At 39.6% G+C, this 18,674-nt stretch overlaps 1 protein-coding gene across 1 annotated transcript in view; it reads left to right on the top strand.

The window, feature by feature from the left end:
• tmtc1 (transmembrane O-mannosyltransferase targeting cadherins 1) overlaps positions 1-18,674 on the top strand; it is a 110,729-nt gene that overhangs the window by 986 nt on the left and 91,069 nt on the right. Inside the window, exon 2 of the mRNA XM_087786206.1 lies at positions 16,033-16,210. Coding sequence (XP_087642332.1) covers positions 16,033-16,210 — 178 coding nt within the window. The remainder of the gene's footprint in view (positions 1-16,032; positions 16,211-18,674) is intronic.

Raw genomic sequence — 18,674 nt, 5'->3', positions numbered from 1 at the left:
GAGTCACACATCACAACAACACACACACACTGATGATACAATAGAGTCACACATCACAACAACACACACACTGATGATACAATAGAGTCACACATCACAACAACACACACACTGATGATACAATAGAGTCACACATCACAACAACACACACACTGATGATACAATTAAGTCACACATCACAACAACACACACACACTGATGATACAATAGAGTCACACATCACAACAACACACACACACACTGATGATACAATAGAGTCACACATCACAACAACACACACACTGATGATACAATTAAGTCACACATCACAACAACACACACACACTGATGATACAATAGAGTCAAACAACACACACACACTGATGATACAATATAGTCACACATCACAACAACACACACACACTGATGATACAATATAGTCACACATCACAACAACACACACACACTGATGATACAATAGAGTCAAACACACACACAATCACAAACTACACATCGGTGAATCAAACTCACTTCAGCCAAACAAATGTGATTCATGGAGACTTCATCAATAATGACTCGATTGATCTTCTGGTCAGTAAAGGTCACACCTGTCAATCATTAGTCACAGAGCGTCCGTTAGCGACGACCACGACGACACGTCAACCCCGTCAGAGAACGCACACGTGCTACACAACATCGTAGATCCTCGTCTCTCCACCCTTGACAACAACCACCTGAGACTTAACCGTCATATTCATGTCGGCGCTGAATAATCACAACACTCTGAAGAATCCAGACGCACAACACATGAATCCAGACGCACAACACATGAATCCAGACGCACAACACATGAATCCAGACGCACAACACATGAAACTATGATGAGACGAGACGACGATACTGTGACGTCTTCTAGTGGATTTATATCACACATCATCTCAAGATTATATTTACATTTAATTAAGAGATAATTATCATTCTGAGCTGTGATGTCAACGCAGTGGAGGATTGTGTTGTTATTAATATTGATGCTGTAGAGACTCACACACCTGATGATCCACTGCTTGTTGTTATCATGTGAAGAAGCTGTTGCTGATATTAATGACATCAATGGACAGTCGTGACTCAAACCAGGTTCAAATAGAAACATTAAAACTGAATCTTCTACAATTTATTTTATGGTTTACAGTGTGTTTAAAATAAAATAATTACAATTAAGATGAATTAATGTTCACAGCATTTGGTTATTTTTGTGTTGCTATTAAACTTCTGGCCTCTAGATGGCAGCTGTCATTACGTTCTCCACGGCTGAAGATAGAATGATGACTGAGGACGAGAGGATACAGTGGCTCCAGCAGAAAAATATATCAAAATATATCCAAACATCAGCTTTAAAAGCTGCTGTAGTCAATGTATCCTCTTGTCCTCAGTTGTAACTGCTTTCAATTGTTTTCAAACCAAAATATGTCCAAACATCAGCTTTAAAAAGCTGCTGGACTCAATGTATCCTCTGGTCCTCAGTCGTAACTGCTTTCAATTGTATTCAAAACCAAAATATGTCCAAACATCAGCTTTAAAAGCTGCTGTAGTCAATGTATCCTCTTGTCCTCAGTCGTAACTGCTTTCAATTGTTTTCAAACCAAAATATGTCCAAACATCAGCTTTAAAAAGCTGCTGGACTCAATGTATCCTCTGGTCCTCAGTCGTAACTGCTTTCAATTGTATTCAAAACCAAAATATGTCCAAACATCAGCTTTAAAAAGCTGCTGGAGTCACTGTATCCTCTCGTCCTCAGTCGTAACTGCTTTCAATTGTTTTCAAAACCAAAATATGTCCAAACATCAGCTTTAAAAGCTGCTGGACTCACTGTATCCTCTCGTCCTCAGTCATCACTGGGATCTCACAGGATGTCATTGTTCTTTAAACTGCAGAGGACGTAATGACAGATGCCATCTAGAGGCTAAAAGTTGAATTAAAACTCAAAAATGAACAAAAGCTTTATATATTTTTACGTTGAACGTTTGATACAAATGTATTCAGATATAAACATAAAAGAAACGAAGGATAAGTAGAGTTCTGGCCACAGACCAAAATTCTCGATTCATATTTTCCTTTTCTTCTCCAAAAGTACTGCTTGAGCATATTTGACGAGGCGCTCCGTTAGAGTCCATCTCTGTCGGAACAATAGATTCAAGGCTCTGGTTCTTTGGCAAGAAGACCGAGTGAGACCTCCGTCTGTGGACGTTTGCTCCGTGTCTTCCTTCTGTCTTCTCCGGCCTCGGAAAGAAAGGATCCATCAGAGAACAGAGGCTTCTGTGCGGCTGCTCTCGACACCAGGCCTGCCTCAGACGCGTTCACAGCCGCCTGCCGCCGCTCCTGAGCCTGACGGTCCTGGCACCGGCTGGACGTCTTGGCGTCCTGAGGCCGTCCTGACACGACCGGCTCTCTGGAGCGATGCTGGGATAGATGCTGGACTGATGGTTACGGAGGAACGTTAGTCGCCAACACTGCACTCACAGGTTCTATCACCGTCAGCATCGACTTCAGCCTCGATGTCGACAACATTCTCACCGGTGTTTACAAGAGTCGATGGAACTGAGGATTAATGTTTCTGTTTAGATAACACTGGACTTCAAGCAACAGTATTAGACCTGAGTATTGACAAGTATCTGTAGATGCGTATCACGAGGGTCAACTATACGATATATACTGATATGTAGTGATAGTGTAGTAACAAGTATATATGTGTAGTATTGTCGAGTACTTGACTCTGGTGTTGTGATAGTGTAGTAACAAGTATATATGTGTAGTATTGTCCAGTACTTGACTCTGGTGTTGTGAAAGTGTAGTAACAATTATATATGTGTAGTATTGTCCAGTACTTGACTCTGGTGTTGTGAAAGTGTAGTAACAAGTATATATGTGTAGTATTGTCCAGTACTTGACTCTGGTGTTGTGATAGTGTAGTAACAAGTATATATGTGTAGTATTGTCCAGTACTTGACTCTAGTGTTGTGATAGTGTAGTAACAAGTATACTGTATATGTGTAGTATTGTCCAGTACTTGACTCTGGTGTTGTGATAGTGTAGTAACAAGTATACTGTATATGTGTAGTATTGTCCAGTACTTGACTCTGGTGTTGTAGTATTTACAGACCACATGTCTCTCGGCGAAGTTTAAACTAAAATATGTCCAAACATCATCTTTAAAAGCTGCTGGACTCACTGTATCCTCTCATACTCAGTCATTGCCAGGGGGGTGTTTCATCTGGTAAAATTGAGATCACTGAGTGTAACTTAAGTAATGGTTAAGGTTAACCTTGATTGTAATATATACTGACACAAGTAATCTACAACACAATCTTAAAAAAAACCCAGCTACTAAGAAGACCTTCAATCGTTTAATTGTGTGTATCTTGTGAAAGAGTAGCAGAACAAAAAGACCATTAAAGGAGATAAAACAAATAGATTCCTGCTCAACAAGAAGTGCAGCTTCCTGAAGCAAAAAGTACCAACTTTTAAGTTTTAGTCGAACAATTGTGTTTATACCGACGTTCTTTGAGATGTAGTTCTCAGTACACACTACATTGACACTAAAACACCCACAAAACTGAGTATGGATTGATGGACACTTTCTACACTAAACGACTCCATCTTAGTGACGTAATAAACACAAGTTATGTCATGTTTATATATATATATATAGATATATATTCATATACTTACAAGTGTATTTTCAGCAGCAGTAGTGTCTCGTAAATATGTCGCCAATATTTTAGTTTCTCATATTTCTCGATCCAAACCAAACGTGCTGCCAGCAGGTGGTGCTAGTGTTCCTACAGCTGGTTGAAATCATCCTTAAATAATAGTAGAAGAAGAAGCTGTCGCGTCATTTCCTGTTAGTGTGTAGCAGCAGAGTTTGATTTGAGACATACTATCTGTGGAGGATTAGTTACTAGTTAGTACGTACAGTATCCTGATGATACTAACTTCTAGTATAGTAGAGAAGTGTGTGATTTAAGTCACGTGTTGAACTTTAAACCTGATCCTCACATTCCTTCCATGAATTCCAACAACAGTCACTGAACCAAGAGATAAAACCTGTAATGGTGGAGATGACGGAGCTCTCAGGAGAGTTTCAGCCGCTAAACATGATTCTTTGATCGTGTGAGGACAAACGCTTCGTCTGTTTGAAGACGTGCGAGGAGCTCATCTGCCCGAGGTCAAAAGACGAATGTTATTCTGGAATCTAACCGGTTGTCATGGTAACTTCTTCCAAATACTGTTTTAAAACAGGCTCTTGTTAGCAGACGAGTAAACAAGAAGCATCTCATGTTTTAATAGACGTGCGAACGACTTCCGGGGAGGACGTGAGGTCACTTCTGAAGGTCGGGGGGTCGTCGGGGTCAAGAGAGCCTCCACTCGGCAGGAGAGCGTCAGCCGAGGATCCGTCCGACGAGAGACTCTTTGATGTTAATCTGTTCAGTGGAGCCGACAGAACCTGCAGCGCCGCAGGAACTCAAACACTTAACTCACTGCAATGAATTTCACTTAAGGGTCTGATGTGGAGATAAGCTCTCAGGATTGTTGCGTGGAATCACCGCGGGAAGCTTCGTCGTGAAGAAGCGACGGCTCGATCCGGGAGGAAGGTTCTCTGCGTCGAAAAACGTGTCGTCGAAGCGGCGGTTTACGGTGACGGACGGTCGCCCGGGACGACGGTTCCTCCCGATGCTGCGAGGCAGACGAGGATTCTGACGCCGATGAATATGTATTTACGCCGGAGGCTCCTGCCTGCAGCACCGTCCTGACTGAGTACATGCAGAGATTCCCACACTGGGAGAAATCACAAGTTAATTCAGGCCAAGGAGAAGTTTTTCTTATCTCGGCGTGTAATATGACCACCCACTTAATTCTAGATGCTATCAAGATATTTGCATAATGAAGTGCCGACTCCAACGCAGCGAGGCAGTACTTTTGTGGTAACGTAGCAATGTGAAGCAATACAACAAAAAAAGCTAGTATATTATTCAGTACAACTCTCGTTTACATTTCCTTTTAAATATATATATTTTTACATACTAATTCGAGAGATAAGTTAGGAAAGAAGAAATCTGCGCAAATTTCCGGTATAGCCTGTTAAAGATGAATTTGATAAAATTGCTACTGAGGGTTCTACTTACGTTCACTTGAATATGACTCGGAATTAATGCAGCTTTTACAGATAAAGAAGTAACTTTGTTAATGAAATTACCCGAGAGTTGTCTTGTTTTTGTCTTTGTTACCCTAGCACGCCACATTTGCAATGTTGTCATCCCAGTATGCTACATCAGCAACCTTGTAATCCCAGTATGGTACATTAGCAACCTTGTTATCCCAGTATGCTACATCAGCAACCTTGTAATCCCAGTATGCTACATTAGCAACCTTGTTATCCCAGTATGCTACATCAGCTACCTTGTAATCCCAGTATGCTACATTAGCAACCTTGTTATCCCAGTATGCTACATCAGCAACCTTGTAATCCCAGTATGCTACATTAGCAACCTTGTAATCCCAGTATGCTACATTAGCAACCTTGTAATCCCAGTATGCTACATTAGTAACCTTGTTATCCCAGTATGCTACATCAGCAACCTTGTAATCCCAGTATGCTACATTAGCAACCTTGTAATCCCAGTATGCTACATTAGCAACCTTGTAATCCCAGTATGCTACATTAGTAACCTTGTTATCCCAGTATGCTACATCAGCAACCTTGTAATCCCAGTATGCTACATTAGCAACCTTGTTATCCCAGTATGCTACATCAGCAACCTTGTAATCCCAGTATGCTACATTAGCAACCTTGTAATCCCAGTATGCTACATTAGCAACCTTGTTATCCCAGTATGCTACATCAGCAACCTTGTAATCCCAGTATGCTACATTAGCAACCTTGTTATCCCAGTATGCTACATTAGTAACCTTGTTATCCCAGTATGCTACATCAGCAACCTTGTAATCCCAGTATGCTACATTAGCAACCTTGTAATCCCAGTATGCTACATTAGCAACCTTGTAATCCCAGTATGCTACATTAGTAACCTTGTAATCCCAGTATGGTACATTAGCAACCTTGTAATCCCAGTATGCTACATTAGCAACCTTGTAATCCCAGTATGCTACGTTAGCATCCTTGTAATCCCAGTATGCTACATCAGCTACCTTGTAATCCCAGTATGCTACATTAGCAACCTTGTAATCCCAGTATGCTACATCAGCAACCTTGTAATCCCAGTATGCTACATTAGCAACCTTGTAATCCCAGTATGCTACATTAGCAACCTTGTAATCCCAGTATGCTACATTAGTAACCTTGTTATCCCAGTATGCTACATCAGCAACCTTGTAATCCCAGTATGCTACATTAGCAACCTTGTAATCCCAGTATGCTACATTAGCAACCTTGTAATCCCAGTATGCTACATTAGTAACCTTGTTATCCCAGTATGCTACATCAGCAACCTTGTAATCCCAGTATGCTACATTAGCAACCTTGTAATCCCAGTATGCTACATCAGCAACCTTGTAATCCCAGTATGCTACATTAGCAACCTTGTAATCCCAGTATGCTACATTAGCAACCTTGTTATCCCAGTATGCTACATCAGCAACCTTGTAATCCCAGTATGCTACATTAGCAACCTTGTTATCCCAGTATGCTACATTAGTAACCTTGTTATCCCAGTATGCTACATCAGCAACCTTGTAATCCCAGTATGCTACATTAGCAACCTTGTAATCCCAGTATGCTACATTAGCAACCTTGTAATCCCAGTATGCTACATTAGTAACCTTGTTATCCCAGTATGCTACATCAGCAACCTTGTAATCCCAGTATGCTACATTAGCAACCTTGTAATCCCAGTATGCTACGTTAGCATCCTTGTAATCCCAGTATGCTACATTAGCAACCTTGTTATCCCAGTATGCTACATCAGCAACCTTGTAATCCCAGTATGCTACATTAGCAACCTTGTAATCCCAGTATGCTACATTAGTAACCTTGTAATCCCAGTATGCTACATTAGCAACCTTGTAATCCCAGTATGCTACATTAGCAACCTTGTAATCCCAGTATGCTACATTAGCAACCTTGTAATCCCAGTATGCTACATTAGTAACCTTGTTATCCCAGTATGCTACATTAGCAACCTTGTAATCCCAGTATGCTACATTAGCAACCTTGTTATCCCAGTATGCTACATCAGCAACCTTGTAATCCCAGTATGCTACATTAGCAACCTTGTAATCCCAGTATGCTACATTAGCAACCTTGTAATCCCAGTATGCTACATTAGCAACCTTGTTATCCCAGTATGCTACATCAGCAACCTTGTAATTCCAGTATGCTACATTAGCAACCTTGTAATCCCAGTATGCTACATTAGCAACCTTGTAATCCCAGTATGCTACATTAGCAACCTTGTTATCCCAGTATGCTACATCAGCAACCTTGTAATCCCAGTATGCTACATTAGCAACCTTGTAATCCCAGTATGCTACATTAGCAACCTTGTAATCCCAGTATGCTACATTAGCAACCTTGTTATCCCAGTATGCTACATCAGCAACCTTGTAATCCCAGTATGCTACATTAGCAACCTTGTTATCCCAGTATGCCACATTAGCAACATTGTTACCCCAGGATGCTACATAACCGTGTTAGCCTAACACACTACCTTAGTGTACCTTAATGTTAGCCCGGTTTGCTAAATTAGTAACCTTGTTAGCCTAGAAAGCTAAATTAGCAACCTTGTTATCTCAGCATGCTACATTAGTAACCCTGTTAGCCTAGAAAGCTACATTTGCAACCTTTTTATCCCAGCATGCTACATAACCGTGTTAGCCTAACACACTACCTTAGTGTACCTTAATGTTAGCCCGGTTTGCTAAATTAGTAACCTTGTTATCCCAGCACGCTACATTAACAACCTTTTTATCCCAGCATGCTACATAATCAACTGTGTTAGCCTAGAACGCTACATTAGCAACCTTGTTATACCAGCACGCTACATTATCAACCATGTTAGCCTAACACGCTACATTAGCAACCTTGTTAGCCTTGCTTGCTAAATTAGCAACCTAGTTAGCCTAACACGCTACATTATCAACCTTGTTAGCCTAGCACGCTACGTCTGTAGATCCATGTGTGTGATGTCCTTCAGTAGAACGAAAAACTTAATTTTAAAGCACTTTATTTCCACTTTTGTCTCATTAGAATATATTTTCTTACAACATTTTTCTTGTAGAAGCTTAGCTTCAAATTATCGATCTATTTTTGTTATCCTGTCATATCCAACAAGCGTAAAGAATCGTTACAATGATGTTTAATAACAAGTATGGTGAATCAAATATTGATATACTCAAGTGGATCCATATTTTCTTACACTGACAAACGACCGTAGTTACAAATGTTTAAATTCCTGCTGATCTCGTTCCGACGACGATGAAGTTCTTCTGCTTCTTCTCGTCATTTCTCTCCGACCTTCTCAGGGTTTCGATGCCTTTCAGCCTCGATGCTCATATCTTATGCATGCGGCAGCAGAAGGTGGCTTCTTCACAGCCGTCCTCTGGGAGGGTCAGCTGGAAAAAAAACCTTTTTCCACGACACACTCCCGGGGAGAACCGAGCTCTCACGGGCCGGCGCCGGTAAATACTGCAGGGCTTTTGCAACGTGATCAAGGCGGAGACACCGGAGTGAAAACAAGATCTTTTCGCCTTCGCACCGAAGTCCTGACTCGCACGACGGGGACGCCAACAGTTATTATCCAGACATGTTGTCGGATCACGTCGTCACGACGTCGACCGTTTAACTCTCGGTGCTCGACTTTATTTTAAATAAACTGATATCGTTCTGAAGTCTGTAGCAAATATAGTCTTTTTACAGTTTCTGACGCAAAATGAACTCAGAATTAAAAGATGAAATAAAATAACACAATATAAGCAAAATAAAAACAGAACCAAGGCTGACATTCAATGGCGTCTTACACCTACTTTACCTGCTCCTCAGGACCAGAGGAGAGAAATCTTTTCAGGCTGTTGCTCCTAAGCTTTGGAACAATCTTCTCTCTCTTTGCTCTTGATGATCTACTGACTCATTTAAGAAACATCTTAAGACGTTTCTATTTGTTCAGGCTTTTCCTTGAATTTCTCGAACTCCTGTGTTGTTCTCGGTGTTGTCTTGATCTTTGAAGTATGTACTGTTTTGAGTATTGTTTTGATTGTTAAAGCGCTTTGTGACCCGGGCTATATAAATATATATTACTTACTTACTTACTTACTTACATTTCCCCGAACCTTAAAACTCTGTAGCCAGAATTCTGAGCCTTAAAACGTTGCAAAAAAAAGTCCTTTAAAATCAATATTTGTGTACCTGTTACAACATGTTAATAATGAACAGAACAAGTTAAACATGTAGAGTAAAAAAATATATATATTTTTTAGTTTGGATACTTTTGACAACCTTTTCTCAGATATTTTGATGGCTTGGTTAAAAAAGTACGATTGTTACTGAGGTAAAATAGTTTTTGTTTGTCTGATTATTGATTATTACTGTCTGATTATTGATTATTACTGTCTGATTATTAGTTATTACTGTCTGATTATTGATTATTACTGTCTGATTATTAGTTATTACTGTATGATTATTAGTTATTACTGTCTGATTATTGATTATTACTGTCTGATTATTGATTATTACTGTCTGATAATGGATTATTACTGTCTGATTATTAGTTATTACTGTCTGATTATTGATTATTACTGTCTGATTATTAGTTATTACTGTCTGATTATTGATTATTACTGTCTGATTATTAGTTATTACTGTCTGATTATTGATTATTATTGTCTGATTATTAGTTATTACTGTCTGATTATTAGTTATTACTGTCTGATTATTGATTATTACTGTCCGATTATTAGTTATTACTGTATGATTATCGATTATTACTGTCTGATTATTAGTTATTACTGTATGATTATTGATTATTACTGTCTGATTATTAGTTATTACTGTCTGATTATTGATTATTAATGTCTGATTATTAGTTATTACTGTCTGATTATTAGTTATTACTGTCTGATTATTGTTATTACTGTGTGATTATTGATTATTACTGTCTGATTATTAGTTATTACTGTATGATTATTGATTATTACTGTCTGATTATTAGTTATTACTGTCTGATTATTAGTTATTACTGTCTGATTATTGATTATTACTGTCTGATTATTAGTTATTACTGTATGATTATTGATTATTACTGTCTGATTATTAGTTATTACTGTCTGATTATTGATTATTACTGTCTGATTATTAGTTATTACTGTCTGATTATTAGTTATTACTGTCTGATTATTAGTTATTACTGTCTGATTATTGATTATTACTGTCTGATTATTAGTTATTACTGTATGATTATTGATTATTACTGTCTGATTATTAGTTATTACTGTATGATTATTGATTATTACTGTCTGATTATTGATTATTACTGTCTGATTATTAGTTATTACTGTATGATTATTGATTATTACTGTCTGATTATTGATTATTACTGTCTGAAAGGTGTTTTTCAGAAAAAAAGATCATATTTGACACGTCGAACATGTATTTCAGACAAGTTTACTCAAAAAATAAACCTTTAAACTAGTGAGAAATGAGTGAAACACAAATTCAATATGTTTTATTCGTTCTTATCTCAAGGTGAATATAATGTCGACCGTGTTAAAAAGGTGGAGACCCTTGAAATACAATAACATGTATATTGCGTGTGCTTCATCAAGTCAACGCAGCGACACCCGACAGTACATGATTGAATCCTGAAGATTTGAACCTGCATGAATATGGATGACGCCGGTACGACTCCTGGTGTCTGAACACGATGACAACACTTAATATCACCCAGAATCCTCGTGTATCTTCCCATCATTGTTATTCACGGCGGGGTCGTCGTCCGCCGCTGCTACACAAAGGTCGCAGATTCCGCCGGCAGCTGGTTCGTCTCCGCCGACGCGTCGGCTTCCTGCCCTTGAGCAGGACGCTGACCTCTGACCCGCCGCCTCGCCGTCAGCCCCCTCGAGACACACTTGTCAGCTGAAGGCATGAGAGGATACATGTTCATGTTCTCTGACTTGACGTGGGGGAGGGTGTCGAGGATGCTCACCGGGCTCTCCGCTCGGCCCTCGCCCACCTCGGCCGGAGCGGCGAGCGAGTTACTGCTGAGGTCAATGTTTTCTCCACATGAGGTGTTTGTTGGAGTCAGGATCCTTCATCACGGAATGAGGTGGAACACATTAGTGCTGATTACAATCTGGCCTCAGATCTTATCTTTTTATCCCTTTATAGAAATATCATGTGGATTGAACTATTTTTTGTCATGTACTTTACCTCGTATTAGGGTCATTTCCCGGTTATTTGAAGGATTTAATTCACCTAAAGAAGCTCGGCCTGAACAAACACATGTTACCAAACATCCATATGGAGATGTATCGCAATGTTTTTTACGATACTGTATCGTAAAATTAATATTATTTTTTAAATAATGACGTTTTTTAACGAGATCCCTGCGATGACTGAGGACGAGAGGATACAGTCGACTCCAGCAGCTTTTAAAGCTGATGTTTGAACATGTTTTGGTTTGAAAACAAAATAAAGCAGTTACAACTTCGTCAAGAGTCATGTGGTCTGTAAATACTACAACACCAGAGTCAAGTACTGGACAATACTACACATATATACTTGTTACTAGACTATCAGAACACCAGAGTCAAGTACTGGACAATACTACACATATATACTTGTTACTACACTATCACAACACCAGAGTCAAGTACTGGACAATACTACACATATATACTTGTTACTACACTATCACAACACCAGAGTCAAGTACTGGACAATACTACACATATATACTTGTTACTACACTATCACAACACCAGAGTCAAGTACTGGACAATACTACATATATATACTTGTTACTACACTATCACAACACCAGAGTCAAGTACTGGACAATACTACACATATATACTTGTTACTACACTATCACAACACCAGAGTCAAGTACTGGACAATACTACATATATATACTTGTTACTACACTATCACAACACCAGAGTCAAGTACTGGACAATACTACACATATATACTTGTTACTACACTATCACAACACCAGAGTCAAGTACTGGACAATACTACACATATATACTTGTTACTACACTATCACAACACCAGAGTCAAATACTGGACAATACTACACATATATACTTGTTACTACACTATCACAACACCAGAATCAAGTACTGGACAATACTACACATATATACTTGTTACTACACTATCACAACACCAGATTCAAGTACTGGACAATACTACACATATATCCTTGTTATTACACTATCACAACACCAGAGTCAAGTACTGGACAATACTACACATATATACTTGTTACTACACTATCACAACACCAGAGTCAAGTACTGGACAATACTACACATATATACTTGTTACTACACTATCACAACACCGGAGTCAAGTACTGGACAATACTACACATATATACTTGTTACTACACTATCACAACACCAGAGTCAAATACTGGACAATACTACACATATATACTTGTTACTACACTATCACAACACCAGAATCAAGTACTGGACAATACTACACATATATACTTGTTACTACACTATCACAACACCAGATTCAAGTACTGGACAATACTACACATATATCCTTGTTATTACACTATCACAACACCAGAGTCAAGTACTGGACAATACTACACATATATACTTGTTACTACACTATCACAACACCAGATTCAAGTACTGGACAATACTACACATATATCCTTGTTATTACACTATCACAACACCAGAGTCAAGTACTGGACAATACTACACATATATACTTGTTACTACACTATCACAACACCAGAGTCAAGTACTGGACAATACTACACATATATACTTGTTACTACACTATCACAACACCAGAGTCAAATACTGGACAATACTACACATATATCCTCTTTACTATACTATCACAACACCAGAATCAAGTACTGGACAATACTACACATATATACTTGTTACTACACTATCACAACACCAGAGTCAAATACTGGACAATACTACACATATATACTTGTTACTATACTATCACAACAGCAGAATCAAGTACTGGACAATACTACACATATATACTTGTTACTACACTATCACAACACCAGAGTCAAATACTGGACAATACTACACATATATACTTGTTACTATACTATCACAACACCAGAATCAAGTACTGGACAATACTACACATATATACTTGTTACTACACTATCACAACACCAGAATCAAGTACTGGACAATACTACACATATATACTTGTTACTACACTATCACAACACCAGAGTCAAATACTGGACAATACTACACATATATACTTGTTACTATACTATCACAACACCAGAATCAAGTACTGGACAATACTACACATATATACTTGTTACTACACTATCACAACACCAGAGTCAAATACTGGACAATACTACACATATATACTTGTTACTATACTATCACAACACCAGAATCAAGTACTGGACAATACTACACATATATACTTGTTACTACACTATCACAACACCAGAGTCAAATACTGGACAATACTACACATATATACTTGTTACTATACTATCACAACACCAGAATCAAGTACTGGACAATACTACACATATATACTTGTTACTACACTATCACAACACCAGAATCAAATACTGGACAATACTACACATATATACTTGTTACTACACTATCACAACACCAGAGTCAAATACTGGACAATACTACACATATATACTTGTTACTATACTATCACAACACCAGAATCAAGTACTGGACAATACTACACATATATACTTGTTACTACACTATCACAACACCAGAGTCAAATACTGGACAATACTACACATATATACTTGTTACTATACTATCACAACACCAGAATCAAGTACTGGACAATACTACACATATATACTTGTTACTACACTATCACAACACCAGAATCAAGTACTGGACCATACTACACATATACATACCACATATATATGGTATAGTTTTTACCCTATTTTGTGACACGTATACCAATTATACAGCTGGAACTGATGAAATATTTCAAGGCTTAAGTACATGTACTGATTATCTTGAATATGAGTTTCCACAATACACATGTGAATCAAAGCTACATAAAGACTTACTCCAACCAATCAATTTGACCCAGTTATGAAGGTTACGTCATGTGATGACTGACAAACAAAGCTGTTCAAGCAAACATTCTCATTATACATTATTATTCAATATATATGTGAATACTTGAGCAACAAGTTATCTTTTAAAGTTCAGACTTTAAACTATAGTTCTTTGTTCTTCATTCATTTCTGACGTAACACAGCAGCTCAATGACCAACTGACCTGAACCACAACAAAAAAGATAGTTTAAGAAATAAAATGTAACTCCTGAAAACAAGAACCTCCAAACTATTGTATTATTTTTTAAAAACATATGTTATTGACGAGAAGATGGATAACATTACATCATACAAATACTTTTCAGTATGTTTAAGAGGAAGTTAAACGAAACAAAAGACGCATGTCGCAAATATATATTGTATCGCTGAACTACACAAAAATAAAATATAAATAAGTATTATTTATGTACAACAACAAAAGATCCAATGAAATAATGTCTCAAACTCACCTTCACTGGCTCATGTGCAGGATTTCGAAGATGTATTCATATTTAAATGGCTCTATATATAAAATATTGATGTTAAAACTTGTTAACTCGTGTTATATTCTGTAATAAAGTCCCTGATTCTCGATGTGTTTTTGAAGATCTCGGCGTAAAATTGTTGTTTTCGTACGATATCTGCGACCTTGACGTCGGGAGACTCATCTGGTCAGTGAGTGTCTTCGCTGAACTCACCTGATCAAAATTACCTTTTTGTGGATTCATTTTTCATCATCACTTTTCCTGCCCACACACACACCTGCAGAGATACGTTTCTCTCTCTGCTTCACTGTCTTTTATCCCTAAACATATAAACTAAACACTGATCATTTTTTTATAAATTACAGATCCCTGGTTTATTGCGGAGGTAAGGTTCTGAAAACACTAAAATAAATGTACAGATTAGTAACCTATTAATGTTTCACTTGGTTTCATTAAAGTATTGAACCTGGAACTTTTATTTCAAAAAACTGCATAGAACTTGGGAATTTAAGATGGCATATGAGGTTTCCTTTTTTCTCAACTGTCTTCTCAGTAACGGTGACCTGAACAGCTCTTGTAATGCTTTGCCGCCCAGCCAGCCAATCACAGCTGTGGAAGACTTTTGACATAGCAACGGACGTAGTATTTAAATACAGTATCGTAGCGACAGTCACTAACTAACACTTATCTGCTGTTCAAGTACATCAAGTTTATACCAGAATGAACAAAGACAAGGAGCTTCGCAATACCTTGAAACAATATACTTCAATAGACGGTACTGTGGTCATTCTGGGTCATTATTTTAGGAACATTCAGGGATAAAAAAAAACAACTTTAATCTCTTGTTAGATTTGCTTTGTTGCAGTCAACTTAGGGGAGTTTCAAATGATGGGTTTTATTGGAATCACAGTTTTATTTTTCATTTTACTAGACAAAACTCAAGGAGGTAATATTTGCACTTCACAGGTTGAGATATTTTTTGGTGATATATAAGTGTGATTGTTTTCGTAAACAAGATTCACGTTCCACACTTTCTTACCTGAATCTCATACTTTGACGTCTGTGTTTGTAAAACAAAACATACATATACTTTAGTAAACAGTACCGTGTGCAAAAGAAAAACCATTCCGTGAGGCAGCGGTAGGTGAGCCACGATATGGATGACGTCGACATAAATGTGAATGTTATTGATGAGAAACAGGAAGTGATGTGTGTTGTTTGTATCTCGTCAGGTTGAACGTCCTGCTGGGAGGGATGGTGCCGTTGTACTTCCACCTGGTCAACCTGTGTCTGCACTGTAGCGTGACCTGCCTGCTCATGCACACGTGTGAGCGCTGTGTGTTCGCTGAGTCACGCCTGGCCTTCGTCACCGCACTGCTGTTCGCCGTGCACCCCATACACACGGAGGCCGTGAGTACACACACACACACACACACACACACACACACACACACACACACACACACACACACACACACACACACACACACACACACACACACACACACACACACACACACACACACACACACACACACACACACACACACACACACACACACACACACACACCATACACACGGAGGCCGTGAGTACACACACACACACACACACCATACACACGGAGGCCGTGAGTACACACACACACACACACACACACACACACACACACACACACACACACACACACACACACACACCATACACACGGAGGCCGTGAGTACACACACACACACACACACACACACACACACACACACACACACACACACACACACACACACACACACACACACCATACACACGGAGGCCGTGAGTACACACACACACACACACACACACACACACACACACACACACACCATACACACGGAGGCCGTGAGTACACACACACACACACACACACACACACACACACACACACACACACACACCATACACACGGAGGCCGTGAGTACACACACACACACACACACACACACACACACACACACCATACACACGGAGGCCGTGAGTACACACACACACACACACACACACACACACACACACACCATACACACGGAGGCCGTGAGTACACACACACACACACACACGCACACACACACACACACACCCACACCCACACCCACACCCACACCCACACCCACACACACACACACACCCACACACACACACACACACACACACACCATGCACACGGAGGCCGTGAGTACACACACACACAAACACACACACACACACACACACTTGCACACACGCACACACTAACACACACACACGCGCACACACACACACACACACTTGCACACACGCACACACACACACACACACACTTGCACACACGCACACACTAACACACACGCGCACACTAACACACACGCGTACACATCCCAAGGAGACGACAAGAAGCTGCATTGTGGTGAAATAACCTTTTAACCTTTTGTTCTTTTGAGCATTTTACAATCTGTGTCGGGAGATATAAGTGTAACCAGAACACTGACCTTTTAATTCAAAGAACCACCTCAAACGCCTCGTCCTTCAGATTCACTCATTCAGCATTCACTAGATCCTCGCTGCAGAGCTTTAAGGATCTGGGAAATGTGAGTCCTCCTACTAGAGCGACTCAAAAATCTGGCTGCAGAGTTTTAAGGATCGGGAAAATATGAGTCCTTCTACTAGAGCGGCTCAGAATTCTCACCTCAGAATTTTAAGGATCGGGGAAATGTGAGTTCTCCTACCAGAGCGGCTCAGAATTCTGGCTGCAGAGTTTTAAGGATCTGGGAAATATGAGTCCTTCTAAGGTAAGGTAAGGTAAGGTAAAACTTTATTGATCCCTCAGGAGGTCTCCTTTGGGAAATTGTTTTTTACCAATAGCCAGCAATTTTTCATAAACAATAAAAAATAATACATAAAAAATAAAATAAGAAGAACATAAAGAGGAAGAACAAGATGACACAATCTAAGTCTAAAGACAAAGACAAAGGACATAGGTCAAGGAAAGAAAAACAACAAAGACAAAGATACAAAGACTAACATGGAACAGAACATCCAGATACTTTCACTCCACTCCTGCCCCCGAACTCAGAATTGTACAATTTAATAGCCCGAGGGATGAATGAGTCCCTGAGTCTATTTGTTTTGCACCTGGGTAGGAGCATTCGTGCACTCATTCTGCTTCTCTGCTCACTGATGACAGTGTTCAGAGGATGACTGTCATCATCCATGATGAACAGTAGTTTGTTCAATGATATCCTCTCAGCAACTGTCACCAGTGAGTCCAGCTTCATTCCAACCACAGAACCAGCCCTCCTGATCAACCTGTCCAACCTGTTGACACTCCTCTTGGACACATTTCCACCCCAACACACCACAGCATAGAACAGGACACTGGCCACCACAGACTGGTAGAACATGCAGAGGAGCTTCTTGCAGATGTTAAATGATCGAAGCCTCCTCAGAAAGTACAGTCTACTCTGAACCTTCTTATACACATGGTCTGTGTTGCAGGACCAGTCCAGTTTACTGTCCATCCACACACCGAGGTACTTATAGTTGTCCACTATCTCCACCTCGTCGCCTCTGATGGACACTGGACGTGGCTTTGTCCTGGACCTCCCGAAATCCAAGACCAGCTCCTTGGTTTTTGAGGTGTTCAGCTGCAAGTGGTTCCTCTCACTCCAGTCCACAAAGTCACGTATCAGACTCCTGTACTCGTCTTCGCTGTTGTCCCTGATGCATCCAACAATGGCAGTGTCGTCAGCATACTTCTGGACGAGACTCAGCTCTGAGTTGTAGCAGAAGTCTGAAGTGTAGATGGTGAAGAGGAGAGGGGCCAGTACTGTCCCCTGAGGTGCTCCTGTACTGCACACCA

The sequence above is a fragment of the Callionymus lyra genome, chromosome 3 (assembly GCF_982586985.1).
Source record: "Callionymus lyra chromosome 3, fCalLyr1.hap1.1, whole genome shotgun sequence".
NCBI classification, from domain to species: domain Eukaryota; kingdom Metazoa; phylum Chordata; class Actinopteri; order Syngnathiformes; family Callionymidae; genus Callionymus; species Callionymus lyra.
Note: the sequence above shows the minus strand (reverse complement) of the source record. Positions and strands in the feature narration are given on the sequence as shown.